This window comes from Mus caroli, chromosome 6, assembly GCF_900094665.2.
Source record: "Mus caroli chromosome 6, CAROLI_EIJ_v1.1, whole genome shotgun sequence".
NCBI classification, from domain to species: domain Eukaryota; kingdom Metazoa; phylum Chordata; class Mammalia; order Rodentia; family Muridae; genus Mus; species Mus caroli.
Genome location: NC_034575.1, coordinates 73,492,529 through 73,508,618, shown reverse-complemented (window position 1 = coordinate 73,508,618; position 16,090 = coordinate 73,492,529). Strand labels below are relative to the sequence as shown.

The 16,090-nt window shown below is 35.7% G+C and overlaps 1 protein-coding gene across 4 annotated transcripts in view; it reads left to right on the top strand.

The window, feature by feature from the left end:
* Positions 1–16,090, top strand: part of Ctnna2 (catenin alpha 2) — a 1,082,633-nt gene that overhangs the window by 1,048,194 nt on the left and 18,349 nt on the right. For 2 of the 4 annotated variants that reach the window (XM_021164213.1, XM_021164212.2), the window contains one exon: positions 11,818–11,961. The exons of the other annotated variants lie outside the window; for them this stretch is intronic. In XM_021164213.1, coding sequence (XP_021019872.1) covers positions 11,818–11,961 — 144 coding nt within the window. The remainder of the gene's footprint in view (positions 1–11,817; positions 11,962–16,090) is intronic. 4 annotated transcript variants of the gene reach the window in all.

Here is a 16,090-nt window from a genome sequence, read left to right as displayed (position 1 = left end):
AGAAGTGATCAAAACATTGCATCTCCCTTGCTTCCTTTTATCTTCTGCCTTGACGGTACAGTTTTTCATATCACTCTGCTTCTGTGTCCATTTGTCCATAGCACCTGTGAAACTGAGTGCTTTTTGTTCAGCTTGCCTCATGTGCTTCCATTTGTTACTTTTCAAATCTTATGATTGACATGGATGCTCAGTGTATCCTTGTGGATCTCAGACTCCATCAACCTCATCTGGGCAAATATTTTCCCTGGCAGAGCAGCTGTCCATCACCTTCTCTACCCATTGTCTGTCACTGCCTCCAGAGCTTCATTTCCATTGTCCTTTTGTTATGTAGATGTAGTCCAAACCATCATGGCTTTGAATCACTTGTACTGTTGACAGTTGCAGGTGTTTGAGACTAAAAACACCTTCAAGAAGCCTGTTTTTCCTTCCTTGAGTCTTCCTGGCAAAATTCATATGTCCTTGCATGGGAGAAGGCTTCTTATAGAGGAATGCTATTATAACTCTATGATAATCTAGAATCAAGTGCATTATGAACATTGGCTGTCATGCTGCTCAGTTATGGTCCTGCTTAGGGACACCTCATGGTTTTTGTTTTCAAGCTTGACTGCTGTGTGATGCCACATCTGCATCTGTAGCCTGCTGTCTTTCCCACTTCTGCTTTCATATGAGTCTTCATCCTTTCTCACTTATAGCCACAATGAAGAGAAGTTCAAAGCAATATACATATTGTGCAAAATAGCCACAAATGACTGCCTTCAGTGTTCAGAAAGTCAAGGACACAAGACCCCATACACAGAAATTATCTATTATTTTGCCAAGAAAATTATACCAGTGCTGTGTGCCACATTTACTTTGCTATCCACTGGGACAAAGTTGCTACATTTTTCAGAAGATGTCATTGTACTTTCACATATGATCAAAAAGAATATTTGCAGAATCCTACTTTTTTTACCATGTACATGGAGTTCATCAATGTGGCTTCTTCTTTGAAATATATGAAAACAATCAGGAAGTCAAAGTCTCTGCCAAATGGAGAGAGATTTGGATAGATTATCTGCAGTTGCCAAGAAAATTTTGATTTGAGTTTGAAAACATGAGTCGTGTTTTATGCTTCCATGGTGAACATAGGTTACAATGAACACACACATATGGATCATATCACCATACAGATGTTTGATGTGATTCTATATGGCTAAGCTGGAATTGGGCTGTTTTACTATGTCTGCTTTGACTTTAAATGTTGGAGAAGAAAAACTCAACTTATCATGAGAAAGACTGTGTATAAAAACTCTGAGCATGATAGAAATTACTGAAATGAAGTAGTTCAAGGTGCATATCTTTGCAGACACATCCTTACAGCTACTGACTAAAATGTATTCATTTCTGGTGGTTAATCTATTTTTTAGGTTGGCTTATACAACTCTGAACAGCCTTAGGTTGGCTTATATAATTCCGAACAACCTAATGGTACAGTTTTTTTTTTATTAAATTTCAAGGTACTAGATGTATTGTAAGCCAATCAATTTAACACACTTATAAATAATTCACAATTTTTTAAATCAACAGAAAGGTAAAAACATGGCAAAAACCAAATGGGCATAAAAGATTAGATGGTTTAAGAATGCACTTGCCTTGTTTAATTTAGTATTGTTTAAATTCTTACATCAGTTTAGGGAAGAAAAAGCATAAAGCAAGAAGAAAAGGGGGAGGGAAGGAGAAACTTTATGAAAATGTACCAAAATAGTTTAGTATGGATACAAGTCTCCTAATTGTGAAAAAATTGTAGCATCGTGGGAGGAAAATTGAGCCAACATATATTTTTGTCCTTTCTAAGTGGATATGTATATGGTGGTATAAGTATGTTAAGTGTTGTACAGGTATGCATGTGGGTATTTGTACACATGTGTGCATATCCTTGTCGACTGAGGTCAACCTTGGGTATCTTTCTGAAGACGTTTTCTAGCTTAATGTTTTGAGAAAGTGTATCCCATGAAGACTGAAGATCATTGATTAGGCAAGGCTTGGTGGTCAACCAACAAGCTTCAAAAATTTGCCTGTGTTTGTATTCTCCTGTGCTATGTTATAGGCACAAGCCATAATGCTAGGCTATTCACATGATACTGGAGATAGAACTCAGGTCTCCTTGCTTGTAAGGAACTGACTTCAACTGACTGAGCCAAGTCTTCATACCTCTGAAGCAAAGTTTTTTAAAAATGTACATGTTATTTTGATTATTGTTTTAAGCAGAAACAGAGTCTTCCCTCACATAATACATCTCAGCCAGAGTTTCTGCTACCCCCCCACTTCTCCTAACCCCCTCCTACCTCCCCCATTCCTGCTTTCTCTACTTCTCCTAACCCCCTCCTACCTGCCCCATTCCTGTTCTCCCCACTTCTCCTAACCCCTCCTACCTTCCCTATTCCTGCTCCCTCCACTTCTCCTAACCCCCTCCTACCTCCCGTTTCCTAAATTCACTCCCCCTCCCTTTCCTGTTCAGAAAAGAGCATATATCTAAAAGGAAACAGTCAAATGGGACAAAACAAGATACAATAAGACAAGGCAAAGTCCCTCCTATGGCGCATGGACAAGGCAACCCAGTAGGAGAAAAAGAGTCCCAAGAGCAGTCAAAGGGGACAGTTGGAAATCTCATAAACACTCTAACAGCCATAGCATATATTCAGAGGACATAGTCCAGACCCTGCAGGTCCTGTGCTTGCCTTTTCAGACTTTGTGAACCCATTTGAGCACGTCTTAGTTGATTTGGTAGGCCATGTTGTAATAAAGTACTCTCAATTAAAAAAAATGATTCAGGGAAAATAATAAGTATGATAAGTAGCATTATTTATTTGGAAATTTTATACAATGTAATTTGGTAATATTCACCAACTCCTTCACACTTAACACCTTATATATCTGTCCTTGAATTTGTCATCTTAAAAAATAAAGCAACCAGCCAGCCAGTTGTTGGGCATGCCTGTAATCCCATGATTTGGAAGACAGAGGCAGTGGATCTCTGTGAATTTGAGGCTAGCCTTGTCTGCAGAGTGAGTTCCAAGATAGCCAGAGCTTCACCAAGAAATCCTGTCTTTAAAAACAAAACAAAAGGCTGGGTGGTGGTGGCATATGCTTTTAAGCCCAGCACTTGGGAGGCAGAGGCAGGCAGATTTCTGAGTTTGAGGTCAGCCTGGTCTACAAAGTGAGTTCTAGGACAGACAGGGCTATACAGAGAGATCCTGTCTTAAAAACAAAACAAAACAAAACAAAAAACAAAAAAATATTTAAAATAAATACATTTTATTTATACATGTGAGTGCCTTTATGTATGTCTGCACATCTTGCTTGCCTGGTTCTTAATGAGGGAAGAAGACAGAGTCAGATCCCTAGAACTGGAGTTACACTTGTGAGCCACCATGTGGATGCTGAAGATTCAATCTAAATGCTCTTAACTGCTGAGCCATCTCCCCATACCTAATATCCTTCCTTCCTTCCTCCCCCTTCATCCTCTCTCCCTCACCCCTCCTTCTCTCCTTCATTCCTCCCTCCCTCCCTTTTATCTTTCTTCCTTTTTTTAATACCCCACTGAGTCCACTTTGTGTTGTACATACATGGGTCTGTAGCCATTCATTGGAGTATAGTCAATCTAAAACTCCCTTAAACTAATTCTCCCCCAGAAGCCTCTACATATCAGTAGGTATTCAGTTAGGGGTGTGGCTCTTGATGTGTCTTCCTCCATGCTTCCTCCAACTTTCCATGTTGTAAAGTTGACTAGCTTGATCATATACAGGTAACCACAGCAGACGAGTTGATGACTGCAGCAGTCTTGCCAGCCATGTCCATAAGACACACTTTCACTTTCAAGATGGCTCCTGAGCCTTGAGAGAAGGTAGTGACATACATAGATGTTTCATTTGTAGTTGATCACTCCAGTAATATTTTTTTTCTCTGCTCTTTGATCAATTGGGAGATTCTATGATAAAGCACAGTCCAAGGAAACTTCTCTGATGAGGTATGAGAGCTACATTCATATATAGGTATAGACACTAAGGAAACAATTGCAAGATATTATTGTGTGTGGGATCATAATATGCATGCCAAGCAAATGAATAGAGGTCAGAGGTCATATTGTAGAGTCATTTCTCTCCATTGACCTTTAAGTGTTCTCTTCATTGACCTTTAAGTGGGTTCTGGGGATCGAACTCAGTTCATACAACTGTGTGATAAGCATGTTTACCTACTGACCATGTCACAGGCCTAGTTGCCAGTCATTCTTACTGTGCATATTTTAAATTATACACTTAGAAGATTCAGGTGGTACAAGATGAAGATAAATACTCATGGTGGTCTTTAAATTATATTCTTTAGAATACTGAAAACGAATAATTTACAAGCCAATTCTGACAATAGCATGTAAATAAAAATACATATGTCTCTCTCATATATATATGTGTATATATATATGTATATATATATATACACATACATACATACATACTTATACAAAGAAAAATACATACTTTTTATTTCCTTTTTGTTTTCTCAATATGCAAGAGTCTAATATCTGGTGTATATGATATGATCTAAAACAATTTATAAAATTTAAAATGTAATATATATATATATATATATATATATATATATATATATATAGTTTGTAATGGGATGAAATAGTACATAGTACTTGGGCCTGGCATGGTGGCGCACGCCTTTAATCCCAGCACTCGGGAGGCAGAGGCAGGAGGATTTCTGAGTTTGAGGCCAACCTGGTCTACAAAGTGAGTTCCAGGATAGCCAGGGTTATATACAGAGAAACCCTGTCTCAAAAAAAAAAATTGATTAAAAAAAATAGTACTTGGAACAACCATTACATCTAACCATGCAGAGTTATACTTTAAGTATCTTGATTTTGGAAAAAACCTTTTGATTCTAGCTATAGTCATTTCCTGATTATCTCCAGTGATCAAATCCTACAGTAATGGGGGCAGAAATCTAAATTGCTAGTTCCACACAGAGTTAGAACACGTTTTTGGATTTCTTTTGAACAAAAGGATATACATTTAAGAAAGTAACAGGAATTCCAAAAAATTTTATTCTCATCTTCTTGCCAGTGATGCATTAAGCATTCGGGCTTCAAGGACCTACATTTCTTGAGCTACTAATAGTCTGTGTCCATATCTATAGACAGTGAGATCATTCCAGATAATAAATATGGACTGGGAAGCGTGTTCCGCTCAACAATAGGAAGATAGATATTCGTCAGCTACAAAATGGAAACAGTTAGTAGAACATAGTTTATTGGTAAAGTGAGTTGCCACAAGATGTAAACTTTTGCCCCAAAGCCTTCCCTATAACCTGTTATGATGGCAAACTGCAGTGTGTACTTACATTCTGATTCCTCCATTCCACTTTATACTCACATTCATCATAGTACATTCAATGTATTAGGTTTGTATTTACAAATTCATCTAGGAATAATAAGTTTTTTTCAGAAAAATATTCTTGCGAGACATTATGATGGCATATAACTTTTTCAAACTTAAATTTTTGAAGAAATAGGGAATTAAGATTTTAATAGAACAGTAAAAATTCTTCTTAGGTGTTAGGTGTTAGGTGTTATAGAGATCTGTGGTATTAGTAGCCCAGTATATTGGCTATCTAAATTCAAGTAGCCTTAAGCTAAAGGTTACGGCACACTGATCCAATGTAAGAAATGGTTCTTCAGTTACATACACTGTGATGGCAGTTCTCAACTTAGCAGTAGAGTAAGTTCTATTTTTTCTCATTTTCGTGTCTGTTGCTATAATAAAAAAACCATGGCCTAAAGCAACATGAGGGAGAAGATCTATATTGTTAGGGAAGGCAAGTCAGCAGGGTGTGGGAAGAAAGAACAGGAAGCAGGGTGAGGTGACACACCCTCAAAGCTCCTACCAGTAATGTACTACGTGTAGCCAGGTTCCTCCTGCTAACGGTTCTATAACTTCTCCAAACAGTGCTACCAACTGTGCACAAAGTGTTCAAATACTATTAGGGTCATTTTTCATTTAAACCACTATACTGCCTATTAAAAGAAATTATTCATTGAGAGATGAGAGGGTTGGTCATACTGAATTATTTTATATATACAAAAGGGCTATCTGTCAATATATTCTTTTGAAAAGAAGATAAATAGAGTCTTTGTGGGAAAGCCAGGACATGAGCTAAGTAAAATGACCTAGTTTATGTGGACATGTTTATGATTGAGCTATATTTACTGCCCTTAGCATATTCATTGAGCAGTGTCATCTAAACCTGTACAGGGCCAATCACTTCATTTTAGTTGAGTTTGAAGACTGTTATTGGTTTTATTTTCTTTTGTTGGGATTAAAATACCTTGACAAAAGCAATTTAAAATGAAAAGATTTATTATACATCATAGGTTAAGAGGACAGATTATCATGTTGGGGAACTGAGAGCCATAGGAGCTTGAATAAACTGAAGACTGTGTGCTAGGAAAGCAGAGAATATATTACATTGCTCACTTTCTCCAGTTAATGCCATGCCAGTTCCCTTGCCCTGAGTGTGGTTTCATACATAATTAAAATGGGTCTTGCTATGTCAAGTAACAAACAAACAAGAACAAATCAAGAAAAGTCCCCAATGACATGCCCAGAGGTCCATCTCTCAGATGATTTTAGACCTTATCAAGTTGACAATTAACAGCAATTATTACAAAGATCTTATTGTCTATAAGATTAGAAAGGGTTAAAGACTTTAAACAGAATATATGGGTCAGAATTGTCAGCATCATCACTCATTGCTTTGAGTATCAGACATTTTTGAGTTGTGAGAGCCTCTAATTAAAAGAAGGAAAGCAAATAATTAACACCTTAATCTATTATCAACTAATGCCACAGATTTTAGGTGATATTCTGAGAATTATGTAACAGCCAGTTAATAATACCTTGTAAAAGAAACTTAGAAACTGTATTCATGGAGTTAGCTAAAAGAAAGGAGATAATTGGCTATATCTTGTAAAGTCCGTGAAACTTAGAGAAACCTCTGGAAATAGTAATGCTTTATAAACTATTAATATAAGAGACATTCTAATCTTGAGGACTGTTAACTTTTGATAGTTTTTAAAAGTTGCATCCCAAGTTCTCCATTATTGCAAATATTTAAAGGAATACTTTTATGTAGGATTTGAGAATTTATCTCAGTGATACAGCATTGGCCTAACAAACTCAGGGTGTTGGGTTTTTGGTATTTAGTGAACAACAACAACAACAACTAAAAGTTTAAAATAATGCTTAGACATTGTGAAGGGAACCGTTTGAACAATTTTGAATATGTGAGAGTGAGTAGTTTTATGTGTACATCTTTCCTGACCATGATCCATATAACAGAGGTCAAAGCATTCAGTGAATAAAGTACATAGAAATACAGCATTGACTTTCTAGTTCTCTTGTAGTATAGCATTTATCAGTGTTTGCCACAGTTACAATCGGTTTATATTCAAAACTAGTTTGTACTTCATTTGCCAATTTAGAGTAGTTTTGCGCTCTCTCACTTCTACTTTGATTTGTTCCCCAGCAAAACTTTTAGAGTGGAGGAAGGAGACTAAAGGAAACAGATGAAATATTTTCTAAAATGTTATAAATATTAAATAGATACAACAGAGACTCACTATTAAGATATATACTAAAGATGACCTGTAGATTTCATTGTTTATTTTGTGTATATTTGCTATTACTAAAAATACCCAAGAACACATCAATGCTGTCAGGAGGGGCTCTTTTCAAGTGCTAGATCTGGCAAAGTTCTGAAATCAGTATTTTTCTAAGCAGGATCATTGTTAGTGCAAGTCCTCAAGATATAGAGTTGAAATTTCTCCTGGCATGCATCATTTTGCTGAGAATATTTCATAGGTTCTGATCAGTGCGTCTGCTGCTAGTAATATATATGAACCTGATGGCTTTCATATGGAATATGTGCCAATGTAATCCTACCTTCCAATGACAGACTAACAATCAGGAATCTAAAGAACTGCATTTATTTCTCATCTACATGGGATAGTTTCTGGTTTCTTGAATTTAGAATTTTTTGATTCTCTCATCTCTCTACTAGCAAATAATTATTGTGGAGGATAGTTTCTATTATATTTTATTAGACTATATATCCTATCTCTTTTCTTATGTAGTTTCTTAGTTTTGGGGTGTTTGGATTTCTCTCTTGGAATGTCATGGCATCTTCTGATGGCTACCTCTGTGTCTCTACTGTTCTCTTGCTTTACTGCATTCTGAATTTAAAAGTGTGTTTTACTGTTGTCTACATTCTGTCCCTATAGATTATTTTGTCAAGTTCTTTCTCCAGCCTAATTTAAATGATTTATGAAATATGGCTTTGATCACAGCCCTTAGAAGAGAAATATGTGACACATTATGGTCCATGTATCTTATAAATAGGAAAGGCTTCTGGATGGGCAATATGGAGGTATTTTTTTTTTTATTTCAGTCTAAAGTGCTTCAAAACACATCATCTTACTCTAATCTTGAACAGTCACTTTCCTTTTAGGCAGTAAATGTATTTCAAATCTTTCATCTTAATCCCACTTTCTAGAAGGCAAGCTTTCTTAATTAAGATTTTAAATCTTTCATTGTCAATAGTGTATCTTGTTTTATTCTTTTTCTTTGAATACCTTCATCTATGCAGATGCCTTGTGATAATGAAGTTGACTGTACTCGCGTTAGATGTTTTGTCAAATCTGTATGATCTGTGTCTTAACCTCATTCATCCACTTTCTTTGGCAAAACTATTTTGTCGCTGGGAGTGACTATCCTGGAGATGTTCCAGTCTGGCTTCTTTTTAAAGGAATGACTATCTATTCTTTTCTGCTCTAATATCTAGACATAATATAGTACCACAAAACAAACAATTATGCCTTTACATAGGAACTGAGTGAATCATGCTTCTGAGATTGTTTATTGAGATTTATCTTCTTGAGGTAATTTTCTTTAATAATAACACTGTGGTCAATCTGTGTGGACCTAGCTTTGCTTTTTCCATGTTCAATTAGTTTGCATAGGCATCTGAAGATCATTCTTGTAAAGCAGCCCTATCTTTTCAGTGGTCTCTTTTCAGTCTGTTAGACATTAAATTAGATTCATTAACACAAAGAAATTAAAGCCATCCTATGCCTTCTGTCAGATGAACATAGTAACTTTAATGACAGAAACTCTGGCCTGGCATCTTAAACTCATTTGAGGTCTTATCTTGAAGAGATTTCTCATCCATTTTGTTTAATATCATGGAAACCAGGCAACAAATTCTTAGTTGAAGTCAAACTTAGATTGTATGAATGCTGTCAAAGGGCTAGACCCTTGGATTGCATCCTGCATCACAGCAAGTTCTCTTTTTTTTTAACCTACTTATTTTTACCTAATTTCATCACTTCAGGCATTTTCACATTCGGTCACATAAAATTCACCTGAAATGTCAGCACAGTTTATTACTGCGCATCTTTTTGATGCAGCCTAGTTTTGCATTGGGTTCCTGAAGACATTTTTTTTTCATTTTCAAATTATCAATAGGCAGCCAATAAGAAATAGTTACAAATTATAGTCTAACTTCCATATGTTCTATTTCCATATTTTAAAACTACTTAACCCAATTTTTGTTCTTTTACTGTAATGGTGTAGAATTGTAACTTTTATATTGGGTAGTCAAAAATCATAAGGTGTTTATTGGAAAATGGGAAATGACATCATTAATCTTTATGACCTTTAAACCATGTTTAAAACATTTGAGATGATTCAAGTTTCTAAGATTTCATAATCATCTCTAAAAATAATAGCCATAATTGGCTAGTATATTCTCTACAACAGGAAAAAAAATCAGGTAATGCTTATTATCTAACACCAGTGGCACATTATAAATTATTAAAATTAGCTAAGATAAGCCAACTAATCAATGATTCAACATATAAAAACTAAGAGTAAAACTTCATAGGGTCATTAGTTTCAAGATGTTTTGTATGCTGAATTTGAATTTATTCACAGAATTATACAAAATGGAAATACATCAATACAACAAGGAAAATAAACAGAGTGTCCATGATTTCTCTAACTCCAGGAGACTGTCAGATGAGAGAAAATTTCCTTCTACATACACACTTGATAATTGTTTCTCTGATGTCCTCTTGAATTCTTTAACGATATTTTTTTCAATGTCCCCAGCACTGCTTTGGAAGCTGAGGATGTTGCTAACTCTATCGTTAATTCAAAGTTAGTAACTTCCTGGCAGCATTGCATAATTATATATTATAATTATTGTCATCTACATCTATGTGATAATCAAAAGAGTTAGAAATTGAAATAAACTGATTTAAAATCAAAGATTTGATCATTTCTTTGCACGTACAAACAGGCTTTGGAAATCTAAAAGTTATTATTTTGACTTGTACTATTTGTTAACATGTTTTCTGTGCAAAGAGTTTTACTTTTCATGTATTTCACTAAACAGTGGTTCTCGGGTTTTCTAGACCTGCAACCCTTTAATACATCTTTAATGCATTTTTTTCATGTTGTAGTGACCTCCAATTATAAAAATCATTTGGATGGCACTTCCTAAGTTTGATCTTGCTACTATTATGAATTCTAACATAAATATCTGTTATGCAGGATATCTTATATGTGACCACTACAGGGTTCATAGTCCATAGTTTTAGATAAACTGAATTAAACAGAAGCAGCATTGGCTGCTATTCTAAACAGGAACTAGTCTTCAGTACCACATATTTCCTTTAAACAGTCCCTACTTCATAACTTGTAGTATTTTATATTTCTATATTTCTAAGCTATTACTTCAAAAAAATTATAGTTCTGTCACACTTTGCTGCATCTTGACTGAGATAAAGCTGACATAGACATTAAACACAGACATAGACATAGCCCATAGGTCAGAATTGTCTGCTTCAAGAATGATTGGTCAGGCAAACTCAGTTACCGTCTGAGTCACAGGGATTTAACAGCTTAGAAGGAACATACTGAAAATTTGGGAACTGTAAGAATTTTACCTTTGATTTTTCCTGTAGATTTTTGTAAGTGGGCTTTATAGGCCCAGTGAAGATATATAGTATAGTTGATAGCAATGTAAAACAAAAGAAGACAAAAACCAAACAGCAAGAAAAATATTAAGAAAATTTAAGAATTAGTTCTAAAGTTAGAAATGAGCATTGATTATTGGCTTATCTTTTCAATCATGCCATTTACACAACCCACCATTGGGTACCAAAACAATAGTAAAAACTTGCTGTTACAATAATGAATGTTCCACTGAATGAGGTAAGTATCCCTTTCATACCACAAGCTGGGTTATGTACAGAGGTGAAGACCTTGACTAGGCTTACACAGCAAGACACTGGAACCTCTAAGCAAGGCACCTGGGATCCCCACATTTTGTTCCAGGGTTTAAGAGCTACAAACCACCCTTGCTTTCTCTCTTGGCAATGTTCAATGCTTTAAATAGAGGAGTCATTCCTTCTGAGCCCATTTAACTATCCCTGACAGTGCTGGGCATGAAAGGGTGCTTCTTCATTCTTCTCTCACATGGTGCCTTTACCTGTTGGCTACCTAAAGAGGAATCTGAACGACCTGGCTGCTGAATATCAAAAAAGCCAGCACGTATCTCTTTCAGCACCTAAGGCCTTCATAACCTCTTTCTCCTAGGTAATTCCCAGTTGTTCCCTCCTCCACTTCCCCAGTTCCCTCCCAAGTAGCATACGGGATATTTTTTTTCTCTTGCTCTCTCTCTCACTTTCTCTTTTCTGTATCTCTCGGAAATCAGACAGGAGTTCAGAGCACTTTCACTACCTTTTATGAGGTAGATTGTGATGTCATAGATGGGGGCAGGGCTAGTCAACTTTCTACCCACCTCCCAACCTGTGCTGAGGGAGCTCCAATCGGGAGTGGAAGCAGTGACTCCTCCATGGTAAGTGACTTCACTTTATAATCTAATATCTCTTGCTGTCGTTATCAATCTGAAGATGGGTGGGGGTGGGATGGGCTAGGATGCCAGACAAATAAACATATGCAAGCTAAAACTCTCTTGACTTAATCAACTTTGGGCAAAGTTCCTATTTGTTTTTCACACGGGTTAGGAATCTCAATGTGGAAGTAAATGTCAACTGTGATCCAGACTTGAGAAGCATACATGATGTTGTCATTGTTTTTCAGTCTTTCTTTGCATCGAGCCTAAAAGTTACCTCCAGTGTGAAATGTGTAGAGTCCATTCTACCATCTCTGTGTATTCCCTGAAGAAAGCCAGTCAAGCTTTTTTTTTTTTTTTTTTTTTTTCTAAATAAAATTTCAGGGCTATGAAATGTCCTTCATTGGCATTGGCTTTTGGACTTGTTGAGTACTTCTAAAATCACAAGAGTGAAAAGTAAAGAATCTGAATTTTCAACATGCTTGATTTAGATGTAAGAAAATGAAAGCTACATTATGCTTTGACAAAAGTCACTTTTTAAATGAAAAAAGTCACCACTCCTACAAGTTTAGGATTTGTCATTTTTAAGGTGTCACAACCAAATATATTGTTTTATTTTATATGCTATTGTTGCTGTTAAGTGTTGTAACATCACTGTCTTATGGGGTCACTTGGTTAGGATGTGTGGAAAGCTGCTATTCTTTGAGTTTCTGATGCTCATTAGTTCCTCATATTCCTCACTATTTATAGAGAAAAGATGAAGAGGAGTGAGCCTTTCTCTGGCTTCCTTTCTTGCTCTCTCCTGGGTACTTATTAAAATTCTGGAGCTGGAAGCTTTTGTCTGAGAGTGCAAAGGGGCTTCATAAATGCACTACACCTTTTAAGAGATGTGGGAAGACTAGGATGGGTATTTTTTTTCTTTTCTTTTTTTAATTGAACATCAGAACATAAAGGCCTCTTGGAATGAGATGGACACAATTAGATATGGATTATAAAATATACAAAGGGGCTATCATGTATGTTTTTCAAAGTATAGAGCCTTAATTAGGCATTTATTCATGCACATTGGTGGTGACAAAATGGGGACAGTTTGAATGGAGATCTCTTTGTATTACTTTGTTTTATGGAACAAGGTCTCATAAATCTCAGCATGACTTCAATGGTGTTTTATAGCTAAGAATAATCTAGAATTTCTGATCCTCTGTCTTCTGAGTGTTGTGCTTATAGGTAGACACGATCATACCAAGTTTTATGTGGTGCTGGGAATTGATCCCAGGGCCTCTTGAATGCTTAACAGGCATTCTACCACTGAGCCATAACCATAACCTTAAAAAGATGCAGTTCAAACTAAGTTTCTCTGTATTTTGTAGAATCTATACTATCTTATACCAGATTTGTTGACCTTTATATTTTAGTAAGCACTAAACTATTTTGATACCAAGAATTGGCACCTGAGGTTTGGTGTTTCTAGACTTAATTTCCTTGTTTAATGTCCAGTCTAAAGGACTGACTATAGTTTTAGAACATTTAGACTTGGTGAAGAAAAATAGAGCCATATTAGCCAACAGGAAGATTTGGGTGGTAATCACCAGCAGTCAAGCTAATGTTGCTATGCACAGGAGAATGCCAAAGTCTTACATGTTTAGTTATTCCCATCAAATCTCTCAATAAAAGCATTATACCCCTAAATCCCAGGTAGGAGCCATATTTCTGTGTTAGAAAAATAGGATGTGTTCTCATAGCTCAAGTTGTTAATGTCTTTTATCAACCCCCTCACACAGCTGCCAGGTAAGAAATGGCAATATTTTCCAAACTTTTGGAACACAATCATCTGTAAACTTCGTGAGTTGGGAGTGGTTGTGTTGTACGCTTGTTCAATCTCAGAGAGTCTCTCATGGAATGTGTCATGCATGCACTTGTTGATTTCATGTGCATGTTCCATCTATAGTGATGTTCAGTGTTCTTTATGTATTTTGTATGTATTAAAATTATAGTTTTAAAATTCATACATGTGATGTACTCTAAAAGAGATGGTGTATTATAACAGAAGTTGTATTTGATAAAGATATGCCATTGATATATTGATTCTTTTCCTGTCATTGACTGGTTAGGTTTATTCAAAGTCAAAGATAAAGATTGGGGGAAAGAATCTGCTTTTGTATGTATAAAGTAGGTAAATGGTCTATAAATCATGCAGTCTTATGAACATATACTCGAAAATTCTATATTTTCATGGTTTTTTAAACTAATGGTAGCCCAGAAGAGTACTGAATTTTTGACAAAAAAATTTTATATTGGACATATATCCAATTCTTAAAAAGTTTATTCAAAAATAGATTTTAAAATATACCCTCCATCTAGTGTCATTTCTGGTTAATACTATATATAAATATAGTTCACGTTCTTTGGTATTGAACCATCATTTGATCAACTTGTTCTCTATGACACACTTAGTTCTGAATAAACTAAAATGTAAGGAAAAATAGCATCATGATAGTGGCTGTACTGTTTTGAGACAGTGGTTTGCTTAGAAGTTTTATGTTTTTAGAATTAAATTGTTTGGCATTAACAGATACATACCCACTAAATGCTAGATAGAAATGATCTCATTGAACACTCCAAAGTTCAAGGTTACTTATGCAATATTTTAGGAACAATACATATCATGGATAAGTATTGATGAATGAAAAAATAGTGAGTACTAAGCCATGAACCTTATAGGAGATAAAAGAACTCCTTACTTGAATCTTGGGGAATGTCCAACTGTGGGAACTCTAAACATTTCCCAAGTGACAACTTGGAAGCTAACACAGTAAGTGCTCAAGGAACTAAGAAGTACCCCTGTGAGCTCCTAAGCTAAGTTTAGTTTATTCAGTAAAAGTTTCTCTAAACCCTAATGTAATATAAATTTCCAGAATTTAGTATCTCAGGAACTACATTTAGGCTGTAAACTTTCTTGGGTGTGAAGAACAAACTCATGGAATCCAGGGCCATGGAATGACTTTATGAGAAGTGGAAGCCTTAGTAGTCTTGCAATGGCTATGTAGATTTGCAATATTGTACATGAGGATGCCAGAGAAGAATGCAGGTCTTTAAGAGAGAGAGAAAAAAAACAACAAAAACCAAAAAAAACAGAAAAACAAATAAACAAACAAATCAATGAATGGACTTAAAGGTATGCTGTATTCAGGTGTGTTTTATATCAAAATTAAAGTCACTCCTGACTTGTAATTTTAATGAATGTCTTATACTTTTCCTGAAACATTTATGACTTAATCATATGTTTAATATAAGACACACTCCACTTAGAGAAATTAAGAAGCCCACAGTTTTCTTACAATGAAGTTAAAACTAGATAGCCAGTTACAGAGAATGTCATGTGACCATGCCCACCCACAACCGTGGAAGAGAGTTAAGGAGAAAGGACCAGCCTCAAGACTAATGGGATCTCTGGTGAGAATAAAGGGAACATTTTTCCAGAGACATCTTTGGCAGGCTTAGAAGTATAAGATGATGATGGAAAGTCCCCAAGCCAATGACCATCTGTGATAAAGATTGTTCTGGAAGGCAAAGAGAAGCATTCTATGTATGATGCAAAAATCATGTCAGATTCTCTGTCCCAGAGAAGCCACCGTTGATAAAGTTTAAATAACTATAAGTGTATGGGATTATGTAATCTCTTCTCTGATATGCTTAGAAGGAGATTATTGTTTTAGGTCAGATTTATACAATGAACAAACAAGAACTTATCCAAAAGCCCCTGTGGTGTAGACTCACTGATAATGTGCAATGTGCAATTTGCCTCATTTTCTTGTCATCTAAATTCATCCAAGGTACTATTTTGACCTTTCTAACAGATTAGATTTCCATGAATAGAACCATTCTGCAGCCTAGCCCCTTTCCCAGATTCTCAGGGCTTTGTAACTAAATAAGGATTTGGCTCACACCAATTCTGTGAAATGCTTTTTAGTTTCTTAATGTGACATCAAAATTACCTTTTAGATGTTTATTATCTCAGGAAATCATTTTTCCCCCACAGGCAAAACGTGACTATGTGAGAACACTGAAGTTTACTGATCAAAAGCAGCTTTCCAAAGCAAAAAATGAAATCGTTAGTACTAATTGTTCAATA